At 41.8% G+C, this 26383-nt stretch overlaps 2 protein-coding genes across 3 annotated transcripts; both read right to left on the minus strand.

The window, feature by feature from the left end:
• Positions 1-689: 689 nt before the first annotated feature.
• Positions 690-5657, minus strand: LOC108618247 (uncharacterized). Its single transcript, XM_018014184.2, has 3 exons — positions 3513-5657; positions 3091-3447; positions 690-2050 (listed from the first exon to the last, which is right to left on the minus strand). Exons 1-3 carry the CDS (start codon positions 3606-3608, stop codon positions 1898-1900), a joined length of 606 nt encoding a protein of 201 aa, XP_017869673.2. The 5' UTR covers positions 3609-5657; the 3' UTR covers positions 690-1897.
• Positions 5658-5785: 128 nt separating this feature from the next.
• RhoGAP15B (RhoGAP_ARAP and RA_ARAPs domain-containing protein RhoGAP15B) lies at positions 5786-26383 on the minus strand. 2 transcript variants are annotated; one of them, XM_018014102.2, is made up of 9 exons: positions 25376-26383; positions 15154-15869; positions 10754-13172; positions 10558-10684; positions 8814-9454; positions 8653-8748; positions 7610-7744; positions 7022-7545; positions 5786-6936 (listed from the first exon to the last, which is right to left on the minus strand). In XM_018014102.2, exons 2-9 carry the CDS (start codon positions 15858-15860, stop codon positions 6801-6803), a joined length of 4785 nt encoding a protein of 1594 aa, XP_017869591.1. In that variant the 5' UTR covers positions 15861-15869; positions 25376-26383; the 3' UTR covers positions 5786-6800. The 2 variants fall into 2 exon arrangements, with proteins under 2 accessions (XP_017869591.1, XP_017869589.1); XM_018014100.2 differs by having other exon boundaries at positions 14971-15869.

Genomic DNA, 26383 nt, shown 5'->3' on the forward strand with positions numbered 1-26383 from the left:
TTCTGCTTTGTTGATTATGAACTACATTTTACCTAGGCCTTTAGAAACTTGCTTAGCCTTTCTAGCATTTGAGCTTTAGCTAATAATTTTTGAATATATAATTTGTACCAAATATATTAATTTTCGATTTATATATATTAATATATTATTGTTTACTTATATTGAAAGAAACTTGCAAGAGTAGTTTTGCCAAGTTGCAGGGTATGCTCTAGTCTATCAGAAAAGATTATTTACCTATTACTGTATGCAGTGGATTAACTGATGCAATAGGGAACAGAAGTGACAAATTAGTGTTTAGATTAAGGTGACTGCAGTCAATTCCTTTCCTTGAACTGGTTTCCTTCGCTCATTCGTTGATCGACAGTTCTTATTTATAGAAATGTGTACATAAAAATGATGTTTTGATTAGGGAATGAATAACTAGTCTAAGGAAAGGAGTTTAGAGCAACCAGTTTGTTCTAATCATTAATTTGCCAATACTGTTCTCCGTATATCCCATATATCTTATATGGAAATGACATTATGAAAACAAAAATTTAATTGTTCATGAAAAAAATCAAAACTAAATGAAAGGAAAAATAAAATAGTGAATTTTGTTTTTCATTTCTTTTTTTGCTTAAAGAAAAAAGTACAGTTTCGTTTAGATTAAGATTTGTATACTACAACACAATTATTTTTATTAACGGCTTGATACATATGTATATTATAGGTATATTATATTTTTACGTATACATATATATGCATGCACATACATACAAATGTACTTAAAATGTTTGGCCCCTTTCTAGCTGTTATTCATATTCATCGGCCTTAAGTTTTTTTTTCGATTATTATCGATTGTCACCCGCTCCCAAAGTGTTTTGTTTAATTTTAAAGCAAATATTTTATCTAGTTTATTTTTGTTTATTCCATTTTAAGTTTTACAGTTTCTCGCTGTCAACCAAATAGATATATATGTAGTACAGTCATTTGGTCAAGGCTAAAAAGAGACAACTCATTTTTCCCCATTTTTTGCTCGACTTTATTTATTTAAAATTTAAGCATTATCAGTGTCAGAAATTTTTTCATAGTCTTAAATTCTGATCTTAGCGAATGTTAAGCCTAGCAAATAAATGAATCAAGGAATGTGCTGGAACTGGCTTTATGTATTATTTATATTACTTTGGGGTCTATATAAATAAATAATTTATATTGCCCAAGATAAAATTTGGAGGTATCTTGAGTGATTCACTGAACATCCTAGATCTTTTACTGTACTGGGATCAGAATTCATCCGTTCAGGTTCATCTGCTGTAAACTGGCCTTTAGCTGGATCTTAGCGACCTCGGGGCAATGGCCATGACCATGGCAGTGCCAGCTAGCACTACCACGTGGATATGGCCAAGATAATGGGCGAGGGAATCCGTACAATAGAATCAGTACAGGCTGCCAGAATAATATAGATGTCATAAATTCTCCGGGTGTTTGGTGGGCATCACGCGCCAACGACTTGTGGAATGGGAACGGAACAGAGATAGACGCTGCGAATGAGTTCAGTTTGCTGAAATGGTGCTGGCTCTGAGCCGTGGGCAAATAGCAACGGGGATTACGGGAGCAGAGCGTTCCATTTCGTTTCGCTGGGATTACGAATATGTACGACGGCCGCTTATCGCGTCCGCGGATGAGAACTTTGGCTGCAAATTACGCGGCATTTTTGTCGTACCTGAACATGAAATCTTGTTTATTTGCATATAATTTAGATAGAAGTATAATACGGCCCCATTAAATCAGTGCAAACATCAAATAAGCTGCCAACGGGGAAGCCAGCGAGCAAAATGGTGCATATCCACGGGCTATATATAGAGCTGATGTCCCATCTAAAAGAACTACATGTGTACTATTTGCACAAGTGGTTGCCCTAATCCTCGCTAACGGTGCAGTGGAGCGCCACACAAGTCGTCAGATTGCCAACACTCAAGTGCATCACAACCTTGACATTGCCCAAGACGTTCCAGCGGGGCATGTTCTCCAGATGCATTCGATTGCTTACATTCTGAAAGGTATAAACATGCTGGAAGCAAACGAGAAAGGGAAACAGAAACACCATTTATATATAGTGTATAGCTGGGTGATAGGCTAATGTGGTCTATTATAAGGAGGAGATATTCAAAATATAATTTTTTTTATGTACAGAATAGATATATACACATTCATTATATCTTGCAAACTGTAAGAATCTTAAATCTCTCTCTATTTGTATTTATATACGCAGTTTATAATATTCTTGGATGTCGAAGGCTCCACTTGCTCAGTACCTAAGCTAGTTAGTCTTCATTTTATATTAATTCGAATGTCTAATCAATAAATAAATTAATTATATTCTTGGGTGGGTCATATATTGTAAGTATATCCATTTGTTTAACTTCCTTTTTATACCCTGAGCCCATTTTCAATGGAAAATCATCAACGCATTTCAAGTACTAGAAACTGTTGCTTTGGAATGTACACACATTATTACCATATGATTACGCATGTGTGTGCATGTGTGCATAAAAGAAGTGCAGAATGAGTAGAATATGAGCTTGGAGGGTTCAGGGTATCTCCTAGTCGAGCAGTCTCGACTGGAGCCTTCTTACTTGTTCTATCTATGTATGGATCTCTTTAAAAAATACGAATTCTATAGATCGCTCATTTATACTATATACAAATTATAATTATATATATTATATAGTGAAATATTTATAATCATTAAATTTTTCAATATTTTAAAAAGAAATTATTACAAATAATATGTGAAAGAAAATGTTCTTCCTTCTTAGAAAATGTTCCCCAACCTATCTCTAAATTCCGTTACTAATCGGAATATACATACATATGTATTAACTGATCTATAGATATAACTCGTCTGAGTTAGCATAATCAGTAGAATCCGATTATTACAATTCTGGTCCCCACTTGTACGGCTATAGCGTCTTCCGGGTATAAAGACGGTCCCTCGAGTCCTTTTCCCCCACCTGATTCCTACTGATCAAGGACCCTTCTAGCTCTAATCCCATTCCCTTGCTCAACTCCCATAAAGTGTACGATTGCATAAAAGGATAATTTACTCACTCCCTTTTTCGGTGGGCATATGCGCTGGCTTCTGGGTATATTTGTTATGATGAAGAAGTGCCAGAGCTCGAACGGATCGAACAGGGATTTGCAGAAGTCGTCGCGTTTGATGGAAATAAACGTGGGCACCCAGCGGCCGCGGTCCTGACGCCTGATGTCCGCCTCCAGCCTGATGCGGCCGGGTGGGAGCTGGACTTTGACAACGAACTCGCCGGTAATGTAGGATGTGTCGTCGATCATGACACTCGTCAGGTTGTTTTCAAGCAACTCACTCAGGGCCACGTTGCCTCTGTCCTCCTTGGGGTCGCAGGACTCCTGGAAGATGTTCTCATCGAGGAAGACATCGAAGGTGGCCAGCTGCCAATCAAATTGAGATTCAAAGGCGAAGCTACAATGGAACTCTCTAAGAGAGACTCGCTCACCTCAGCTCGCAGCGGCAGCAGAGCGAGCAGCAGACAGACAGTGCGGCGCAGCTGCAGCATTGTGGACGTCGTGCGGCTGCAGCAGATGCCGCTCATTTATAGCCCATTTAGAAGCCGGCTACTAATTGAATTAGAATGCAACTGCGGCTATCGCACCGTCTATCGGCCTAATTGCCAAGCGCGCCAGAGCCAGAGACAGAGCCAGAGCCAGAGCCATTAGCCATTAGCATTTAATTGCCACTGATTTTGATGGCGATTTTGATTTCGATTTCGATGGCAATTTTAATTTTAATTCCAATTTCAATTCCAATTCCGATTCCGATCCGAATCGCACTCAACATTTTATGGTCGTCTCGCTTGGCACCCAAATAGATGTCCCGCGCTCGGCATGCCGCCGGCGTAGGCGCTAGCGAGGCCGTCCTGTACGGAAGTTGGCCCAATGCAAATGCAAAACACAAAAATGCTTGTGTATAAATTTATATATATATAGAGAGAGAGAGGGAGAGGGAGAGAGAGAGGGAGAGAGACTATGTCACGCATATCTCGAGCAAGTGGGTCGATCGATCCGTTTGCACTGATCACGCGCCTGCCGTGTGCGCCTGTGGGACTTGACCTTGACGGCCAGCGGCGTGAGGCCGCATTGTGGGCCATGGCCCATTGCAAACAATGTGCGCAGCGCTTTATTTTTGGCCAAAAGCAAATAATGTGGGCCACACGCCTAGCTCAGCCAACCGACCCACCCGATAGCGCCTAAGCGCGTGGCGCCGTCTGCTCTTTTCCTTTGCGCATAGTCATAGTCCATGTTTTATAGTTCGTATTTGCTCTTCTATGCTAATTAGACATTTACGACAAGCGCATCATTTATCTCGAAAGATCCTCTATCACACTCGTCCGACTGTCAACAGCCATAAATCCCAAATTGTTTACTCAGCTATGGCTCATACCAATTGCCAACTCTTGGAATACCCGACCAACAACTAGCGCAAGACCTAAATTTGAGTTTTCCAGAAATTTGCTTAGCTACGTTTTATAATGTGTCATATTATCTTAAGGCGATTAGAAAGCAGGTAGGAGTACTCCCGTCGGGAGTATTCGACTGGCAGTTACCCTCTGAACCATTCCCTATTGGGAGTGGACTTTTAAGAGGACAAAATTCTATTGGCGATGCTGAATCTGAACAACTTTTTATCGAGCTCATAACTTGATTAATAATACAAATAGTACTCAGCATTATAAAAGAGCTTCTCTAACCTTCTTGACTAGTTGATTTAATTTGTTAGCTACACTGAAGTATCAATGGGATCACACAGATCATGGATGTGGCCTCATATTTACATTGGGAACCTACACGTAGTAAACTTCCACTCTCTCGCTTTTGGGTTATTTTAGTTACCTTCAAAAAGTCAAATTCAAATAACAATTTTTATGAATAATAATGAAATGTCCTGAAAAGGGATAAATTCTAAAACGTATATTTATTTGACTGCGACCTTTCAAGTTTCATTATCTCCTCTATTTATGATATTTTAAATTTAAAATAAAAAACAGAGTCAATAGGTAATTGTGCGTAATTGTGTTGCTTTACGCTTTGTCGTTGTTGCTTAAGGGTTTCTGTATCTGTTTAATTTGTCGTAATTGGCTCCTGCTGTTGTCATTGTATTAGAGAGAGTCTGACTAGCTCGCATTATCCCAGTGAGCTTGTCTTTTAGATTTATGCATCTCTATTCTGTTTTTCTCTATTCTCAGTGCGAGAGAGAGCCATCTGAGAACGTAGTCCCGAATGTTGCTGAGTGAAGACATTCGTATAGGGTCACGATGATTGCTATAAGCGAAGAGACTAGATATAGGGAGTCTGACAGAAATTGTCTGAGTAGTCACTTGGTCCAGGAGTGTATGCCAAATCCTAGAACACGTTGTTTAGCAAGCCAAGAATTCGTTATTGGGCACAGATTAAAAGTACTAAATTAGAATGATAGGCAATCAGTCAGGTAACTCTTGGATATATAAATATATAATACCTTATAGAGCCTGACATGACTCCGCCTGTTAAATACATTTCTCGCAAAAGCTTCACAAAGTCAATTGCAATTTTCAAGAGTTTCAGATAGTATTAAATACGTCTCTCAGGCTTTTGTGTACCCAAATTAATTTAGAGTATTCCATTGTCAACATCTCACAAAAAACTTCTCTGCTGACTGAGCCTTATTCTCAACTACTTTTTCATTTCAAGGGTAAGCAACTATTTCATTTAATTAAATAATTCAATCATGCAATGTATTTAATAAATTTATATTTTATTTTCATATAATATCATATTGCATTGGCAATGAAACAATTGTTGTGTATCATATGATTATTTTTTTCGAACTTTCAATATGGTTACAGTGCGTACAATCAGAATGTTGTTCGACAGTCATATAAATACATATATTTATAATTGGTAAGTATTTAATATAAGTATTCAGGAAAGGCAATAAGAACAGAGAAAAGCTAAGCGGAATGCTAGTTGATCTTTAGATGAAAGAGCTTTCCCTTTAGAGAACTAGCTACATTGAAGACAAATGGCATGGGCTTTAAGTGATTGCTGTAAAATTTCGAATTGAATGTATCGTGATTTTGGCAGATTACTCATAAGTACACAGATCTGATTAGGAAGTTAAGTTGAGAGCAGGCTATCTCTGTATAGTAGTAATTAAAAGAAGAATGGCTATTCGAAGTATTTAAGAGTTTTGGTGTAATGTATGCACGCATTAAACCATCTAAGTTTAGTCTAGGCTAGGTCCCTTTTATTCTTCGCATTGCACAAATGACAAATATCTCTTGACAAGTTCTTAGTACATTTGCTATCACGATCGTGTGAGAAAATCGAATTTGAGTAGAAATACGAAATACGTTTACACATAATATACATACATAGCACATGTATGTATGTATACAAGTATCTATGCATGTAGCTAAAATAAATTCCAAGTATCTACAAAATAACGCGCTTACGAGCTAAGCGATATTGCAAGCTATACTTAAACTATAAAAAAAAAAAATTGGTGTAATAAAAATATATATCAGCCATGCTTGCAAATTCCATTTCAAATGAGCTCTGCAAACATATATACGTATTGCATACTTTTCGGACTGTCTAATAGTTAATTGGCGGCCAAGAGTATGCCATACAAAATAGTTGACGCACGAATGAGAAAGTGGAAAATTGCACTCATGATTGGCTATCATTTAAATGCTGAAGCAGGCAGATTGGGTTGGCAATCAAGCGAATGCTTGGCTGTTCAGCTTTCACTTGATGATAATCTCTGCGGGTGGCAATATGTTGTCGCCGTATAGACAGTACCAAATGCTCGAATACCAGATGGTGCGATCGACCCATTCGCTGCCCGCCAACACGTGTCCAATGTACGGTGCATCGCGTGAACTGCCAAAGAGAAACAGCGAGAGTGTGTGAGAGAGAGGGGGAGAGCAGTAATTTGGCAGCCAAATGGATAAGCTCCGTTACTTACCGCATAATTTGCGCTTGAGTGCGCTCCACGAACGTGATGGCCCAGCTCCAGGGAAAGTCGCGCTTGCGCTCGCATCCCAAGTACGCCGTGGAGCTATGCAGAAAGATCTCGCGGACAATGCTCGTCTTGTCGTTCTTGTCCTTCTTGGAGACAACAATTTTGCCGTCGCGCAGCTCGCACTGCAGCGGCTTGAAGGTTTTGGTGCGGTAGTCAGCGAAGCGCAGCTCCTTGCCAGGCGTCACCGTTGCCAAATTCTTGATAGCGCGCTGCACCTCGCGCAGCATCTCGATGGGCCGCACCACCAGATAGTTGTGCTTGCGATCCTCCTCCGGCCAGTAGGACCAGTTCAGGATGACATCGAACACCTTGGTGTCATGGTGCAGCGGCCGTTCCAGGCTGTCGTTCAGTATGACCTCGTACAGCGTCAGCTGATGCGTGGGCAGGCCCATCTTGGCCGAGTATTCGCGGCACAGCTCATAGGCGGTCTTTGTGGGCGAAATTGTGGCATTTACCTGAGTCTTCTCCTGCAAACGGAAATATGGACTTGGTAAGGTCTTGGGCCAATTTTGAAGCTAAATATATGCTCACCTCTGTGGTATTGTCCGGGTTGGGATTGAGACTTATCCAGATCTTGATGTCGCCCGACTGCTTTACAGCATCCTTTAGTGTCTCGGCGGCAGCATAGTATTTTTGCAGGCACATTAGCATCGCTTGCTCCTTTTTCTAAAAGGGAGAAACATCAAAGAATGCGGAATCAATATATTAATTGGCAATCAGTCTTAGGATTATCTTTGGAGAGAATTCGACTTACAATATAACTAACATAATATCTACTGACTGATCGATAACTGAATAAGGAGGATGAGGTTTTAAATGAGGATGAGGACTTAAATACCGTATAAAGAACATATCACCAGCTCAAAATTCTTAATTATTCATACAGATAGGAAAGCTGTGATATTTTAAAATTAATTGACAATCAGTAGTACTGATTCAGTACTCCGATGACCTTTAGAGAATATAAGAGATTTCGGTTTGCAATATAACTATTATAATATTGCCTGACCACTGAGATATCGATAGCAATTGACTATTGCAGATGCTTCTCAAAAATATCTGGCAGCTTTGCAGAACTCACGAAAGAACATTTTGGATGAGAATTTAAATTCCGACTATACAACATACTACTAGTTAAAAATGTTTAATTATTCATTCAGATAGAGAGCTATGAGATTTTAAAATTATCTATATAAAATAAGGTAATTCGATTTACAATATCACAATATCTACTGATAGATCGATGACTGGATGAAGTTTTAAATAAGAATGAGGATTTAAATTCTGTATATACCCTTAACAACTAGTTCAAAATTCTTACTGATTCATACAGATCGAACTACAGGCAAGTTTTCATTCTAGTTTAGAGGGGTATCTCAAAGAGAATTCAATCTCAGGATATATAACAATCGACCAGCAACGATTAGAGCTCTCTTAATCATTGTCGTTGCGGTTTATATACTCAAATATATATCCATTAATGTGACGGCTAGTCACAAGTACAATATGTGGTCATATTCAGAATACAAAATTAATCACAATTTAAAAGCACCAAACGTTGCATAGTTTATTACCATTTCCTCCGCACCGCAGGGAAATAGATTCTTGTAGAGGAGAATCAGATCGCTGAGCACATCGGCCTCCTTCTGGGAGTAGATAAGCTCGTCGCTCTGTGGAGAAAGAGGCAACATTTTAGGCATGACATGGCAAAGTGGAAGCGGATCTGTGGCCTTACCTTCTTGGCCAGCAGCGTGGGGCCCCATATCATGGTAAGATTCTGTACGCTCATCTTGTTCTTGCTCTGCTGCGAGCTGATGAACACTAAATGGCCGACAATGCGCCGCAGCGTCTCGTGCTCGATGGTACTGAGCCGGCTGAGCAGCTCCTTGTAGATGGGTATCTTCTCGCTGGCCACGGCCAGCTCGGTGACAAACACGAAGCTGTCCGTCAGCTTGCCCAGCAGCCGTTCCGGCAGATCGCGCATGAAGCGCTTCAGCACGTTGGCCACGTCGTGCTCGTTGTACTCGTTCCGTGTGATCTCCACGTTGAAGGCGTCCGCACGGAAGGCGCTCATCAGCTTGTGCATGGAGTTCTCGGAGCCCGACTTCCGGTAAATGCCCTCCGACATGGAGCCATGGATGTACACGAAGTTAATGCACTTGTCCACAATCACGGGCACATCGTAGCGCGTCAGCTGCTGATCGCCCAGGGAGAAGCCGTTATTGTGCGCCACCTCCCGGATGATGTGTCGCCAGATCTTAGTCTCGCGCGCCGAGCTCATTATCATGTAGACAGCGTACGGCGGACAGTCGATCATCAGGATTGGCCCGCTCTCCACGTGCAGATTGTCAATCGACTCGTCGTTCTCTTTCAGAACTGTAAACGACAAGAGCAAGAGGTGAATATCGAATTGAAGTGAGAGGGCGAAGGCGTCGCCTCTTTAATCGATGCTCGGTTCTTGACTCATTCCGGCTGCCGCTAGCAAATAAACTATTGATAAGACAATGGACGTGAGTTTCTTTCTATGTATCTATTATCTCGGCGAGCTGTATCTAATATTTGTCAAATCAATCATATTTTCGTTTTGTTTTGTTTTCTTCTTTTCCAACATTATCGACTAGGTAGGGCATTTATAACATAACAAACTACAACGAAATCTTATCAATATGGTTATACCATTAGCACGATCGTTGGCGACTCCAAAATTGTAACTCTAACGCCAGATTTGGTGATTTAAACAGTTACTTTTGTAAGACACATGAAATAAAGTTCTATTAGCCTCGAGTGGACAAGTCGAAGTCATCTGAAGCTGACAGCTCTAGGATAATATCTGTGTGGGATAAATTCCGTAGATTACATGTCTGATATATTGTCAGTAAGTTCTTTCCTGAACTTTCCACACATTTACAGGGTGGGGCAAAAGTAATTATGTACCTTAAGGGAAATATTTATTCCGCAGAGTGCGGAGTGAAAAATGAAGGCAGCATTTCCGGGTTGCTTAAACTCGCGTTTTTGGTCGATCAGATGACCTGAATATACCGTACCAGACTTGCTTTTATGGAGTTTACGCCAACAAGCGCCAGACTCGGAAAGCCCATTAGGTGAATTTGCATGAGGAATACGAGAAGTTATGGCATGAGTGATGAAATGACTTAATTAGCTCTCTCAAGGCCTTCCGCTATGGGTCTGGGCTTAAACAAAAATTTAGTCGTGGTCCTATAAACTCTTCCCTTATTTTCTAAACCCTAAATCTCTTTCTCCCCCTAACCTATGTATTCAATGCTGGAATTCTCGACTTGATATAATTTGGAATGAAATTTAAACAAATTTCTCAAGCAGAACAATTGTTCGACATTAAAAAGAACATCGAGTGATTACGTTTGCTCGACCCTCTCCATATTTTACAGTTCCTGGTAACGGCAGTCTCATATGCAGTAAGCCCAACTGAACTAAACTCTCGGGTATTTAATTGATCTCACCTATGCAGCGCGCCTTTCTCAGGTCCATTTTCTCTACATTCCCATTGGACTCGCTGACAAAGATGAGGCGACGCTGGCTCTTGCGCAGCACCAGCCAGGTGCCGCTCCACTCGGAGGTGATGGAATTCTGCAAAGTCAAGTAATTCGATTAGCTGCACGGGTTTCGAGATGGGATGTGGGGGAGTGGGGGACTTACCTTTAAGTAGCACCAGCCGGCGCGATAGTAGTGGCAGGTGTATTTCACGGGCACAATGTTCGTGAGGCTCTCGAGTATCTTTTGCATCCAGACGCCGCGCTCGGACTCTTTGCCAACGCCGTAGAGATGGGCGACGCGCAGCTGCTTCACGTTGCCGCAGTTGTTGCTCGTCATCAGGAGATTGGGATTGGAGGACATGCCATCGACGCCACTGGCACCGTTCTTTGGCTGCGACGTGGTCAGCTCGAAGCAGTAGAAGTGCGTCGCGCTGTCGGTGACGCGGCTATTGCTGACGCACTGTATCGTCGTGATGGTCTCCAGGGGAATGAGCTCCTTGGGCGTCTTCATCTCCTGGTCGAGGTACGTCTGGAACTGTCGATCCCGCAATATGGCCTTGCGGTTCTGCATCTCCTTCAGTATGTCCTCGACGACGCCCGACGGGAATCGCACCAGGGGCCCCTCGTAGCGCACCAGCAGCGGCGACAGGCTCGGCCTGGGCACCATCTGCAGCGCCACCTTCACATCCGACTGCCGCTGGGCGGCGGCCTTGAAGCTGGCCCGCCGCTTCATGGCGTCCACGCGTAGCTTCACATTGGAGAAGGCGTTCATCGTCTGCCGGAACCGTGAGCCGAACGTGTTTCGCGACTCCGAGCTGCTGCCGCTTGCCGCCGCGCTGGCCACGGGCTGGCCGTCGCCCCCAATGGCCTCCAAGTAGGTTGGCGGACTGTCGCCCTCGATATGCGCCTGCGCCGGGGCCTGGGCCTTGTCGCCCACGAACCAATTGGTGCGATTGCGCGACGGCACTGCCAGGTCCACAGTTGCCTGGTTGGCCGCTGGCTTCTCCTCCACGCGACTGAGGTAGGGCCGGGCGCGCAGCTCCGAGACGTCCAGTGCGTCCGCGTCATCCAGCATGTTCTCCATGCTGTCGCTCAGCAGCTGCGCATTCTGGTGCACAATCTGCGGCTGATTGCGTGCTGCTGTCGCAGTTGCAGCCGCAGCAGCGGCAGCTGATGTCGTGGGTCCTCCACTGCCATTGCCATTGGCGGCAGGGGCCTCGTTGCGGCCATCCTCCTCGGAGGTGCACATGCTCACATCGTCCTGCTCGCGCTTGATGGTGCCGTAGGTGTCCTCCTCGAGCAGGTGCTCGAGCAGCAGCAGCTCGTTGCTCTTGTTGGAGCGGGCCAGGGTCGAGCACTTGCTCATCAGCGGATCGAACTCCTCGATCAGCTCCAGCGGCGGCGGCTGTGGCGGTGGCGACGACCAGCCCCCAACGGCGCCATCGTTGCTGTCCAGCTCCCCGTCCTCGCTGATGCAGGCCAGCTCCACCTGGGGCGTCAGCAGCTTGCTGCGGCTGGTGCTGCTGGTGCCCATTTCGCAGAGCTTGCCGTAGGTGGCCTCATGGTTGGCGTACAGCGGCTCTGGCGAAGAGCAGGAGTCGCACTCCGCGCCTGTCTCCAGCTCTGGCTCTGGCTCCCCATCGGGGTGGCGATTGGGGTCAGGGTCGGGGTCGTTTGCGTCGCCGTAGAAGTGCCAGGAATCGCTGCGCTCGGGCTTGGGCGCACGGGCCTCCTCGGCGGCGATGTTGGCAGAGATGAGCAGCGATTCCTCGCGCTCGGCCACGGCTGCTACCCGGTTGAGCTCCTGCAGCTCGGCCGAGTCCACATTGGGCCGACGCAGCTGGATGTTCTCGTAGTTCTTGCGGCGCTTATGGCGCGCCGGCGGCTGCACTGCGTCCAACTGTTGTGAGAGGCGCGGCGCAGGAAAGGTCGGCATGGGCAGCTCCTCGCCCGTGGAGTCGCCGCTGCTGGACTGCCGCTGCGGCTGGGGATTGCGCAACTGCACCACCTGAGCGGCTTCCTGCGCCAGATTCTTGGCCAGCGGCAAATGGGGCGCGGGACGAGAGCGCAGCGCCTCATCGTAGCTGGGCGGCTTGGACTTGATCTTGGGTTTCGCCTTGGACTTGGGCACCTCGTACTCCTGCTCATCGGGACACGTTTGCTTCTCATATCGGACGACGCCGTCGCCGCCGGCGCCACTGAGATCCGTGTGGGCACCGCCGACGGCATTGCGGTGCAGCGGACTGCTGAACTGAATCGTGTTGAAGACGTCCGTGTTGGGCATGGTGCAGCGTCGGTCTAGCTCCATTTGTTGCTCCAGTTCGGATAAGGCACCCGTTCCCGCTCCTGTTGCCGTTCCCGTTGTCTTCTCCCTCCTGCCCAGCGAGAAATTGGAGCCGAATCGTTTGCCGGCGTGCTTCAGCCGGCTGCTGGCGTCGGCGCTGAGACTGCTTATGGCCTCCGTGGAGCTCTTCAGATTCTTGTCCAGACGCTTCTTGGCGCCCTTTGCCTTGAAGGCCACCCGCTCGCCAATCGCCTCGCCGAGCAGCTTCGACGTGTTGCCCAGCGAACGTAGCAAATTTCTGCGATAAATTCAGATTAATTCGTTCCGTTATTCATTTGAATAGATCAAAGTCGCCCAGAGTCCATTCGGGGTTAGTAGAAAGATAACTAAGAAAATAAACAGTTAGTCCCAGATAACAGCTACACTTCGCTATCGAACATTCGCGCCCAACTGCTCAGCCCCAACTAAACTCCACAACTAGCCGGGGCGAAGAACGGAACTAGATCGTGCGAAGCGGAGCCCACAGATCTCTTGTCATTGATCTTGAAATGGCAATCGGCGGGCGTCTATTTCTGGATGCGCCCGACAGGAGTGTGATTAATGCGTCGGCGGAAGTTCGAGTTCCAAAAGTCACAGGGGACGCTATAAATAGAGCGTACAATAGAGCCTCAAGCCAGCCAGTCTTAAGGCAGATCAGCTGCACACACACACACACACAAACACACACAGAGATAGTGAAGTGTGTGTAGCGTGCCAGATTTGGGCAATTGGAGCTGAGATTCCTTAAACAGTTTCAGCTGTCGCCTGTCTCTAGCTGTGGTAAGGCTAAGGCATTTGACTTGCCAGATCAATGACCCAGGGTCAAGAATGGAGCAAGATCGCAACACGACTATTACTATCGATCGTAATTAAAACAATAAGTTTCCAATTTTTGCTGCTCTACAAACAAAGAAATTTATTCCGGATACCAGAATTCCAAATATTCATATTGCATTTCCCAACGTTTCGGTAAAATAATATATCGAGTGTAAACCAATTTTTGAGAGGTGCTCGTTTCTGATATTTACATATATATAAATATATTCTGATATTTGTTCTCATTTTCTTAATCTCTGACGTTAATAGTGTTTCAAATCTAATAGAATTTCGATTTTTAGAGATTTTTCTGTATGCAATATTTTAGCCTAACAGATACATTTGTTCAGTTGGGATTGGTTTATTAGAACTAGATAGAAATATTTGGCACGTGTCAAAAAAATATTAAAGAACTTTTCAGTTGAGTTTTGGGATTGTTGTTGAATAAATGAAACGAGCATATACGATATATATTTTATTCATCGATTATACGAATCTAACCCATCTGACTCAGGAAAATAAGGAGGACTACTAGAAATGCAAGTTAAATTAACAATTTGCAATAATATCTTAGAGAAATAACGAGAATCAATCACACACACATCAAACAAAAACTCAGGATAAATGTATTCGGGTTTAGTTTCTAAAGTTCTTGTCAAAGTGCATGTTAATTCATATAATTGTTTTTATGTTAATCAAATTATGTCAGGTATGGCAATTTACAGTGTTTAGAGCTGTTATCATACAAAACTAGGCAGTATTTAAAGAGATCCAACCTATGATCTTAGAAATGTACAGATAGTATAGGATTGTATAGAATATTATTATATTGATATAAATAAATCGTAAGAGATCTTTGGGATTCCATGGATGTCATTAATTTACAGTGCTTTCAACTATCTTCTACCCATGTCTAGCTGTACACAAATTGTGATTGAGTCCATAACCAAGGTATTTCAGTATTTCATTTCTTTTAGGGGAAATTTGTGGTGCACGGCGATTGGATGATTCGGTTAGCGTTTCTACGGGGTTACTTACCGGACCCGAACCACTACTTTAAGTTAGTTGCCAAACAAAATGAAACAATTCGTATACCTTAGAGTTACAGAGGGTGGGTGCGAGTCAAATAAAAAACAATTTGGGAAATACCGTTAGCAAAAAAGGATAAAAAAAAAAAGGCACCAGAGATTCGGAGAGAGAAGAGTTAAAAAACAAATGGAAAATTGTAGATAAAATTTTACTTGTCATCGTCACAGCTGGCGGAGAGCTCCGACTGATCGGACGAGGCGGCACGTTCTGCCTCCGCCTCCGCCTCTGCCTCCGTTTCTGTTTCTGTTTCCGTGTTCGTTTCGTAATCGCCCTCAAGATCACGCCCATGATCTTGCTCTTGATCTTCAGCCACCTGCTCGCCCTCGTCTACGTACCCGGGTGACGGCGACTTGAACTTGCCGCTCTGCGAGCTCTCGCTGCAGTTCAGCGACCCACTGGACGTGTACCGGGAATCGTTCTCCAGCTGACCGTTCGCACCGCTGACGCTCGTCGTGGAGAACTCGCTGGAGATGGAGCAGCGCTCGGGCCTCCGGCGATCCAGCTCAATGTTTAGCGGCTTCGATGGCACCTGTGGGGCTGCACGTGTCACCAAAGGCACTGCTGTTGCCGGTCGCTGCTGCTCCTGCACCGCCGCCTTCCTCTCCTCCTCCTCCTCCTCTTCAGCCGCTGGCAGCAGCTCAGCCCGCGCTCGCTGCCTGGGCGCCGGCCTGGGAGTGGCATACAACGGCTCGGCAGGCACATTCTCATTGGCATCCGGCCCATAGATCGGCTGCTCCACGTTCTGCTCCTGCAGTATCAGTTTACTTTGCCCGCTGGCCGGCAGCTTCTTCTCCGCGCAGCCGCCGTGCAGATTCTCTGCGTTTATGTTGAGCTTCTTCTTATTGCTATTGCTATTGCTACAGATGCCAATGTTGTTGTTGTTGTTGTTGTTGCTGTTGATGTTGTTTCCGTTCGCTGGGCTGCGATTAATCGTATTGCTGCCCACATTGATCTCAATATTCTCATAGTTGGCGGCGCGAATCTCCGGGTAGAGGCGACGCGGCGCCGGCACTGGACGCGTCTGCGTGCCCGCCTTCTCCATGGCCAAGGACTAAAAGCAGATCAAAGAGCGAAAAGAGTTTCGCATAAGCATAAATTTTGATATATACAAAAGACGGACTTAGGCAAAGCAAATATCGCATATATACTACATATATACAATAAAATTTAATTTACATAAGCTTTTACGTTTACGTAATCAATTTTTACCATTACTCATCAAATGGGATGGGTAATAGCAAAATAAGCGTAGGGTATACAAGAATACATCTATATATACATATATATTTATACCCACGGACGGACAGACGAATATGGCTAACTCAACTCATCATCCTGATCAAGAATATATATATACTTTATGAGGTCAGCCACGCTTCATTCTGCCTAATTTCATTTTGATGCTTTCGATATTCAGATATTCTGATATTGGGATACGTCAACTATACAATGACTACTCAACTCTATAATTCTGTCTATATCCGTAAGAGCTAAAGATATGAACTGTGTCATTCACCTTATCATCTATCATATATAAAAGTGTATACATGCTATAGTTAAATGATATATCATATACATATACATATGTATGTACATACTTATGTACACATGTAACTCTATGGCTATATGATAGATGATAAAGTATATTACAAAGCTCTTATCTCTATATATACTAATCGACAGTTCTCTAGCGATAGTGACGTTGTCAATATGTAGTTAATGAACTGCCCTGGTAGATATAAGTTAGATTTATTTTTATTTTTGCTTAGGTAAATTTGTTTAGCCTTAAATTTATTTTCGTTAAAACTCTGAGCTATAACATTTTAGGGACTTGGCTAGTTTATTAGTTGATGCTGTCAATGGGTGGAAGTTTGTCTAATTTTATATATGTCGCTAGGATTGTGCGTTGCTTTATTTTAGATATATACATTGTTATATACATATTGGCAAAAGTATTGCTGATAATATGACAGCATATAAATTATGCATTTTAAATATATTTATTAATATATACAAATAAGTAATATATATAAAATAAATATAAATATTTAATACGAATACTTTGTCAATAAATATTTATTATTGTGAATAAAATAAATTATTTGGGAAACATCTAAAACTTGCAAATGTCATGGGATTCCTCAAAGACTCGTAAAGGTAGTTTGGGTATTTGAAATAAAGTCAAAGTTTTTATGGCTTTTGCCTTTTGGGTTTTGCCTGTGCCGACCTTGAGCCATATGGAGCTAAGGGCTCGATTGGCTGGGATTAGGCAACAGGCAGGGACGGTGTTTCAGCCAGTTGCGTACCTGTTGCGTATAAAATGTGTTCTAGCTTGTGGCAGGAGCGCATTCAACACAATCCAGTCAGTGCAGTAGCATGCAACACGTTGCTAGTCAGTGCAATTTGTGGACCCTGCTGAGCTGCCTGCTTTTCCAGTTATTCTGTACGATTCTCAGTTGTGCTGCCATGACGACAACGATGCAGTCGCTGCCAAGGGCCCTCGAGACCACAGAGCAGCTGCGTCGCCCACGCGCCGCCCAGTGCCAGACGAAGACGACGGCGACAGCGACGACGACGACGGGCTATGAGAAAGTGGAGCTGCTGCATCGACTGCTCGTGCAACAGCAGCTGCAGCAGCTGGAGCAGCGGCGTCTGCTGAGGCTAGAGCTGGCGCGACGGCGACTCGAGTTCGAGTTGAGCAAGTAGGCGCACTCTGCTCGTACGCAGTTTATCTCTTAAGTAGTTTAAGTTTAGCATATTTAAGTGGAAATTATCATACTAGAAGATCTGACAAAGTGACCAATAAAGCAGCAAAAACAACAAACGAAATACGCAATTATCAGCTGGATGCCAAGGAATGAAAGTGCACTTTATCGAACATTGCACAGACACATCGCTATATATAGAATATATATACATATATAGTGATTATATACATGTGAGAGCAATTTGAAAATACCTTCAGTAAGAGTCTCTAATTACAGGAACAAATGAAATCTACTGAAGCAGATCTAAATCAAATCAAATTAGATAATAGTTGACCAGTTGATCTATCTGAAGACGAGCCTAAAGATACAGATTCAAATGGAAATTTCGTATCTTATGCAGACTGAAGATATACGACATAGGTATATATTCTTAGTCAGCATCAATTACTGAGTCAGTTCGTAAAAGTGCGCTGATCTATAAATATATCTTGTCTAGATATATCAAACAGAATGTTGCTCTCAGGAAATACTTATTGTACTGAATCATGAATGAATTTAAGTGTGAACAGGCATATGTTACATATTCCAACTGTAAAACTATTAGCAATTGGTCCGCTCGATGGGGTATCCCAACGATAATTATAACAATTGATACTATCGATTATTTGTATTTAATTTAAATATAAGAATTTAAGTTGATTCATTTCCTATAAATACTAAGATAAAGCTAGTTAAATAAAATCTACTTTCTGAATTTAATAATTCTTTACTTTAACGGAGATTGGTGGTATTCAAATCAATTTGTCAATCAATTTTTATCAATTTATTTTCATCAATATAAAATTTAAGCAATAAGACATATATCATGAAGAAATTATGCAATATTACTTTCTACTACACTGATGTATCATTTAACTCCCAAGAGTTATTTCAGCTCTTCACCAAGTAAGACGATCGATCAACAAAGATTAGATAGTTTCAATTTTACCATCAATGGACAGCTCTAAAACAGGATCGAGTACAAGAATGTCCATTTATATCTATATGAACCTCAACTGATTGCTAACTAGAGGGCATCATCTAGTTCCCTATGCCAACAAAGTGAAATGGCCAGGTCAATAGAGATGAATAGAGACAGAAGCGAATGAAAGAAAACCAACATTCGACAAAAATGATAGACACGTGTTTCCCCTCAGCCAATACAGAATGGGCTAATTTGAAACACAGCAATCGCTGTCGATAGGCGATAGGCATCATTAATTGTCCATTTAGCTTTCACTTTCCGCTTTCATCTCGATCCCCTCACAGTGCAGCTCGATCGCTGTCTGTCTCTCTCCCACTCTCTTTCTTTGTGCAAAAAAAATGAAGAGTCTTTAATGACACTTTAACTTGGCCAATTCACAAAGAAAGCCAATGCGAATCGCCATTAAGATGCACATACATACAAAGACATACATATGCATAGATAGATGGATATAAATCGAAAACAAAGCAGCACAGATGGTGCATAGTGTATATATATATATATATATATTAGAGTATATGTATATATATTGTATGGTATATTATGCAGATGGTTTGATATTCGTTTATGGGAATAGAAAAAAGAATCCGAATATTTCAATGCACTACTGTTAACTTAACAGCGCTTCCTTCACAGCATTCGCTTAACAGTTCAGGCATTACAGCGTGCAAATAACTTATGGAATTCAATGCGAAGCGAGCCGGTTGTAATTCTGTAATTTGTATCAACATTTTTATAGGGATCATTCACTTTGTCCACACAGCCTAAACTCATATAGATTAGGGCGATTGCCGTAGTTTATCAGCACCATCAACTATTTGCTATATATTTCATTTCTGGATATCTCCGGCTCTGTGAGCTGTTATCTGGAGCTGTCAACCGGGAACCGGGGACCGGACGACTAAAGCTAATGCGATTGTTGTTGTTGCGGTTGCTGTTGCTTAAGTGGCTTCAAATGGAAGTTGCTCTGGGCATCTGGCTCAATGATTTTGTTTACAATGTTTAATAAACTTGTTGCTCTGTGCAACAAGTTATATAAGTGGATGCACATGGCCGTGCATCTGCCTGGAAGGGAGAGTTGAAGATGAATAGATTGACAACGCTCGGAACATCTTCAGAGTGGGCGACAATTTCTATGAACTCATTCCAAGATATCCATCTCTATCAATCTAGCCATCCCACTCAATCGAATAAAGTTCGCCGAATGATTAATCGTAAAGTTGCTTTGGGCAATTGGTTTACGATCCAATGAATCAATGGCTCTGCAAATGTATATAAGCATTGTATACATACATATATCGTATATATAGACTGTGTATCGCATGGAGCTGTGCTGCTTCACTTACAGTTTTGCGATAACAGCAACAACGAGAACGATATTGCGACAATTATAAATCACAAATAAGGCATGAATGGCAGCTCGTTAAATTCATTAACCATTCCCCAGTTTGTCTCTCCAGACAATTGTGATATATCATTATTAGTGCGCACTCGCAGCAATTGCCTGCTCTCCCCTATACCTCATTGCACATTCTGCAGCTCTGACGAATGTCATATCAAATTCCTTGCATATGTGACGAAAGCCAATATTCAGCACAAGGCGGGACACATGAGAGACTCATACTAAAGTGGTTCAAGTTCACATGACATCGCTTCAGTTCACACAAACATAATATAATATTATATATTTAAAAATATTGTATATCGTTTACTCTGTGTTCTGGATATACCAGAACTATATACACTTATCCATATACATATATATATACATTATATGAGTAAATGACTAAAGACAAAAGCGGAACGAGTGTAGCTACAGAAGTATTTCCTTATCTTGCACTTATCGCATGTCTGGTAAAAAGTTGATTTAGTGGGAGATTCCTAAGGCACACTTGGGATATATATATATACATATATATATATGGGATATATATATATATATAGAGCTGAAGTGTTGAGGATATACCTATATCAATGAATATATTTATATACATATCTATAGTTGTCGTCCCTTTAACGATGCAGACTATTCATAGAGACGGGGGCTCTGTACATAGGAAGTTTTTTTTTTTTAAATAAGCCAATTGTTTTTGTAAATTCAACATACAAAAAACTGAGCTAGATCAACTGCGATTACGATGTCGAGATCTGAGCTCTAATCAATATAATATATAATATAATATATTGCTCTAAATAGAAAATCTCTTCCGTTATTGGGCGCATGTCAAATTCATCATCATATAATCTCTAATCGCCCATTATATTATATAAAATCAATCTATATTCACATGAATATAATTATTAAAAAAAAAAATTCCTTTTTATTGTTAGTCAAGCAACCCCGCCCATCGGGCTGTTTGTCTTTATAATCGAAATTTGTGGCTTTAGACCCCAAGGTTTGTATACATAGACGTACGACTATTAAATATTGGATTATGAGATGTTTGCCTAGCGAAAATGTGTATTTGCCACAGTTTCCACCCGAAATACCAGGTAAATGATAATCTATATATCCATGTACATATATATATGCAGCTGTTTTCATGAAAGTAGTCGTGCGACAGAGCAGTTAATGTTCGAGATGGGCATCTATACTGTTATATCATCTTTAATCTCTTTTTTCTCTATACGCTTTAGACTCTTGAGAAGATTCAGAGATTTGTAGTCATATAGAGATTATTTACATGCATGCCTAAGAGTAGTGCTCATTCGTACAACTATTTTGATGACTACATTTATATACCAAGGTACATATCTTTATAGATATATCCAACTTCATTATAATATATTAGAGAGACGTTGAGACGTTGCTCAGTACCCTATAATTTTGGATATATCGTTTCTCTTTTCTCTCAACATATTGCTTATAACATTTACCCAGTGCCCTCGAGTCAGATGAAAGATTGTAAGCGCAAGCTGTACAATCAGAGCATTGTTATCAGCGCGACATACGCTGAGCCAGGCGCACAGAAGGAGACTCGACTCAACCCGTCGATTGCTGTAACTTATCAGCTGTTGAACATTTGTATTATCAACAACTACTAATATAGTACATGTAACGCTGAACAAAATTGACTGAGAAATTTCAATTATTTACACAAATGCACAAGTGTAAGCGAAAAACTCATTAAAAAGAAGAAAAAACACCCATTTGTAGCAGCTTGAAAGTAAATATTGAGGAATGGGAGATCAAACCTAAATTTTTAAATCGATAGATACAGGTTGAGTGTGAACTATCGGCGCATATTCTTCAGTTTAAGTTACAAGAAAGCGCATATAATAATTATAATTATAATAGAGATACACATGAAACATATACATATGTATTTCGACTAGATCAAAGTGAGCTGAATCATTATATACTTAAATATAACTACATATATACAAGTTTGATTAATAATTTTACTATGGAGAGTCCTGAATACAATTACTGTGCAATGCATTTTGCAATTGAGATTGTCATCCAATAATTTGCGTTTAATTGACACAAAGAGAACATAATATACATAGTATATGTAAGCACTCGGAAGGCCCCTTAGTCATCTTCTGGCGAAATTCGCAGTTTCATATAAAAACTTTATTATTATTTTCGTGATTATTAGTATGGGAACTAATTGAGCGTGGTTCCGCATGTTCCGAAACGTTCGTCGAATGGGAACAGTTCGTCGGAGCTGCTTTGCGCTCTGTGCGCTGTGCTTAGTTCGCTTAGACTGGAATTTAGTAGACTCTGCCTCTGAGGACGGCCTATGTACGCGCCTAGTGGGACAGCGGCGGATGAATCATTTGCCCTTCCATTTGATTGTTCTCGCTGGTGGCGATCTTTGTTGTTGTTATCATCGCATAGTGCTATCGCTGTTGCCAATTGTGAATCATCCGCATGGCTTACAATTATGTAGATACATACACATATGTACATACGTTATGTATGTATGCAAAGGCAAGCATATACATAAATGAATAAACAATTTCGTAGTAGTCCGTTCTGAGTGTTGATACCATTCGTGTTTATCTGCCGGCATGTCCGGCTAAGAATAAAAACGCTGATGCCGCAGGAGTTCAAGTTGCATTCCGAGCAACTGTATATGGGATGTGAGTGCGAACGTGACGTGAACTAACGATGCTCCACTGTACAGTATATACTATGTGCGATAGCACTAGACTGAAATACGTATGTCATTCTGAGTATTCATGCATATCAACTTCATTTATGATACCCCGTAATTAGACTTGAGACAGTTATTGTCATTTCTTTTGTTATACTGTTCTAGTCTCATACAGTTATGCTGTTATACAGCCATCCAGTTCTGTGTAATACTGTTTTCAAACTGTCTTACTGTCTTACTGCATTACTGTTATATTATTGCCTTGTCTGATATGCTGATATACTTCTATGGTGCTATACTGATATTATTGAACTGTTGTACTGCCACGATGCTGTACTGTATTACTGTATTATTAGTATAATGTTGCATGTTTTATGTATTTCTAGATTTATACTTTAAAATAATACAAGTCATAAATGCTGGACTGCTTGAATTAGTTTTAAGTTCAATTGTGCAAGGAGGCACCACAAAAATCATCTATATTACATAATATATAGAATTGCCTAATATTTTGAATTAAACAATTCCTTCTACATTAACCCTTCACTGGGTCATGTCATTAAAGTGATTTCTTAATGCTTGCCATCGATACATTTGAACACTTTTCGATACATACTTGTTACTATCGATCCTATCGATGCAGTGAAGTGGCCCAACAACATTTTTGTCGTAGATTTAACGATTTTGATTTGATTTATACACGCGCCGGCGCACATAGCATTTGAATGCACTTCAGAGAGCGAACGAATGATCAACAACCGAGTGGGAAAGAGAGACACATAGAGAGAGAGAGCGAGAGTGAGAGGGATTGGGAGAGTAAAAGATCAAGGGGGCGCATGCGTTGCTTGATTAGCTGACAAAGAATAACAAAGCTGATATGCAACTACATAGACAGTTAAACATGAACACATACACATGTATGTATGTACGTATGCATGTGTGTGTGTGTGTGTGTGTGTGTGTGTGTGAGTATGTGTTTGCTTCAATACGCTGTTCATTTGAAGGCAACGTGTCGCGCGAATGCTGACCCATCTGGTTTTTGGGCTTGTCAGCCGTACAGATTGATGTTGTTGTTGTTGCTTGTTTGTTGTCTTTGTCTGCAATTGTGGAGCTGGATGTGCTTTGTTTGCACAAGTTGAAAAGTTGAACGAGTCGCTTGTGTGTGCAGCTTAAAAGAATGACAACTTGTTCATTCCATGTCTATATACATATAAATACCCTGTAACTGCGGTTCGATTCGATTTGCAGCCATCTCGCATTGCAAAAGATACAAAGGCATTCCAATGCGAATGATGGAAATTTACAGTGAGAACAAACGTAAGCATATACATATGCATGAATACATATGCATGATTACATATGCACATGTATGTATGTAAGCACTGTTAAACTTTCTTCTTTGTGTGCTTTGATTTTGTCAAAATATAATTACATAGACAAACACTCAAAAGGCAACCAATTAATATCTGCTTATAGATATTCTTTAGAGAGAGTCCGACACTAACATACATACATACATATTGTATACCGTTATGATTAACAATATCAATAAACGATTATCAAACTGCGAGCTCAACTCTTGATGACACTTGCCAAAGGGCAAAACAATTTGACAGAGCAACACACAAATATGTTCAGATGTACATACAAATACATAACATACATACCAATACTTCTATAATACATATGTATTATACGATATAGAATGTGTGTCAGCCGTCAACAACAGCATCAGAGTTAATATGTTTATAATTGTTTAAATTGCCAAACAATTAAAAAAGTTAAAAAACCGCGTACACAACTACAACAGAAAACAGCAACAACAACAAGAACGAGAACGAGAAGCAGAATGCGAATTTTGCCCCATGGCCAAAGCGGCGCCTGTTCTGCCCCATTTTGCAGCAACAGGTGGACACTGTGCTGGAAAGTTATCGTAGGAGTGACAGAGAAAGGGCTAGCGATTACGGATGACACCGTTTAAAGTTTAACATTTTGTTCCAGCACACTCTGTCGCTCGCTCGCTCGCTCACACACTCCTATGTCTCACTGTTATTATCTCTGTTTCGACTTTGCAGAACTGGACCGATAAGCAGTTATGTATAGGCTATTGGGCACAGAAACAATTTGTGCTAAAATGATAATGTTACAGCAACAACATAAAACGTCAACAATAACAGACGTGTGCGTGCGTGCATATGTATTCATATGCTTGTATGTGTGTGTGCATGTGAATGCAGCAACTGCGTGTGAAGTGTAAAACGAAACTGGCTGTGAGAGCGCCGTCAGACCATTGCTGACTGGAATGCGCTGCGCTCAGCGTTTTCGGGTGTTAAGCAACTGTTAAGAGTTAGATAATGGATTACCAAGCAGCACAACAGAAAATCCGCATACTACCACACACACACACACATACATGCAGTCCGTAAGACGTGCATTGTTTGTCAAACATGCAGGCGCCCGCCTAAAGGTTAACAGACAGAAGTAGAGCCAAAGATTGAGAGAGAGAGAGAGAGAGAGAAGACAAGAGAGAGACGCAACTGTAATGCCTGCTGCTTCTTTTTCTCGTTTTTGTTTTGTTATTGTCTTCGACACGCATTCAGATGTTTTTGTACACGCGCACACATGCATGTGTATGTATGTATGTGAACAATTTATGCAAATTAACCCAATAGCAGCCAAAGATAATATTATAATAAAAAACAAAAATAAAACAAACTTTTACCTTTCGCTTTTCGCTGGACAGCTGTAAATTTCTATGCAATTATGCGAAATTTGTGTCGCTGTTTGTTGTTGTCGCCGCTGGCCCACATTTAACACGAAACTGTTCAACCTGTGCACGACACTCACACACACTTACACAGAGAGGCACGCTCACGCTCACATTAAAAAAAACGAACTGCACTCATTGGCCACTTTTGCGGCAGCCTACGCGCAACTGCAACGGCAACTGCAACGCGAAGCAATTGATACATAGGGAATCCGGGAGTGGGAAAGGCAGCGGGTCCGGGTCCGGCGCGGGGCTGTATTTGCAACTACTCTTATCGTTTCGCTGAGCTTGGGACACATACACTTTATTTATTTATGATTGGTGCTCGCTCTCTTGTTCTTTTACGTTTTGTTTTGTCTTTTTTTATTTTAGTACGGGAACGAGACGGGCCGAGTGGAATGATTCATTTCCATGCCCCATGAATACTAGTACTAGCGCAGCGCTTTTTATCACGACCAGCAGGTCGCCGCTCTCGTTCCGCCGTCTCTCTGTTCCTCTGGTGAGCCAAATGAGTCGCGGTTCGCGAACGGAATGGAATTTGGATTGCGATTATGCGTATTTGTCTGTTGACCGCTAGGCGACAATACTCGATGCACTGCTTCAATAAATCACGAAAACAAAATACAACAAAAACATAAACAAAACAAAAATATATAAAGTTGAAAGACAATAATAGGCACGCACGTATCTACACTTCACACTTGACATAGTCTCTCGCACTGAACGAGCAGAAACAAAGTTGTCGGTCAGTTGGAATCACGGCAAGAGCACAAGAGCACAACAGCAAACAACTTGTTGACTGCCCATTATACATTTGATGTACCGTTTCGTTGTTGTTGTTTTTGTTGCGACGTTACCGATGTTGCGTTTTTGCTGTTTAATGCTAAAATACTATTTATGTTAAGTTGACTCGCTGTTATTGCTCAAATGATCTGCTGCCATTATGTTATTACTCAAAACGTG

This window comes from Drosophila arizonae, chromosome X, assembly GCF_054131065.1.
Source record: "Drosophila arizonae isolate 15081-1271.41 chromosome X, UAZ_ARI_1.0, whole genome shotgun sequence".
In the NCBI taxonomy this organism is placed as follows: Eukaryota; Metazoa; Arthropoda; class Insecta; order Diptera; family Drosophilidae; genus Drosophila; species Drosophila arizonae.

What these genes read in the sequence shown, in the direction of transcription:
- RhoGAP15B (XM_018014100.2), bottom strand. Translation starts at nt 15,860, where the DNA reads ATGGAGAAGGCGGGCACGCAGACGCGTCCAGTGCCGGCGCCGCGTCGC. An exon ending in GAGAAAGGCGCGCTGCATAG is followed by an intron (nt 9,455 to 10,557) that starts GTGAGATCAATT and finishes TGTCGTTTACAG; the next exon opens with TTCTGAAAGAGAACGACGAG. An exon ending in CCACGCTGCTGGCCAAGAAG is followed by an intron (nt 8,749 to 8,813) that starts GTAAGGCCACAG and finishes CTTTCTCCACAG; the next exon opens with AGCGACGAGCTTATCTACTC.
- LOC108618247 (XM_018014184.2), bottom strand. Translation starts at nt 3,608, where the DNA reads ATGAGCGGCATCTGCTGCAGCCGCACGACGTCCACAATGCTGCAGCTG. An exon ending in TGCTGCCGCTGCGAGCTGAG is followed by an intron (nt 3,448 to 3,512) that starts GTGAGCGAGTCT and finishes TTTGATTGGCAG; the next exon opens with CTGGCCACCTTCGATGTCTT. An exon ending in TATGCCCACCGAAAAAGGGA is followed by an intron (nt 2,051 to 3,090) that starts GTGAGTAAATTA and finishes GTTTGCTTCCAG; the next exon opens with CATGTTTATACCTTTCAGAA.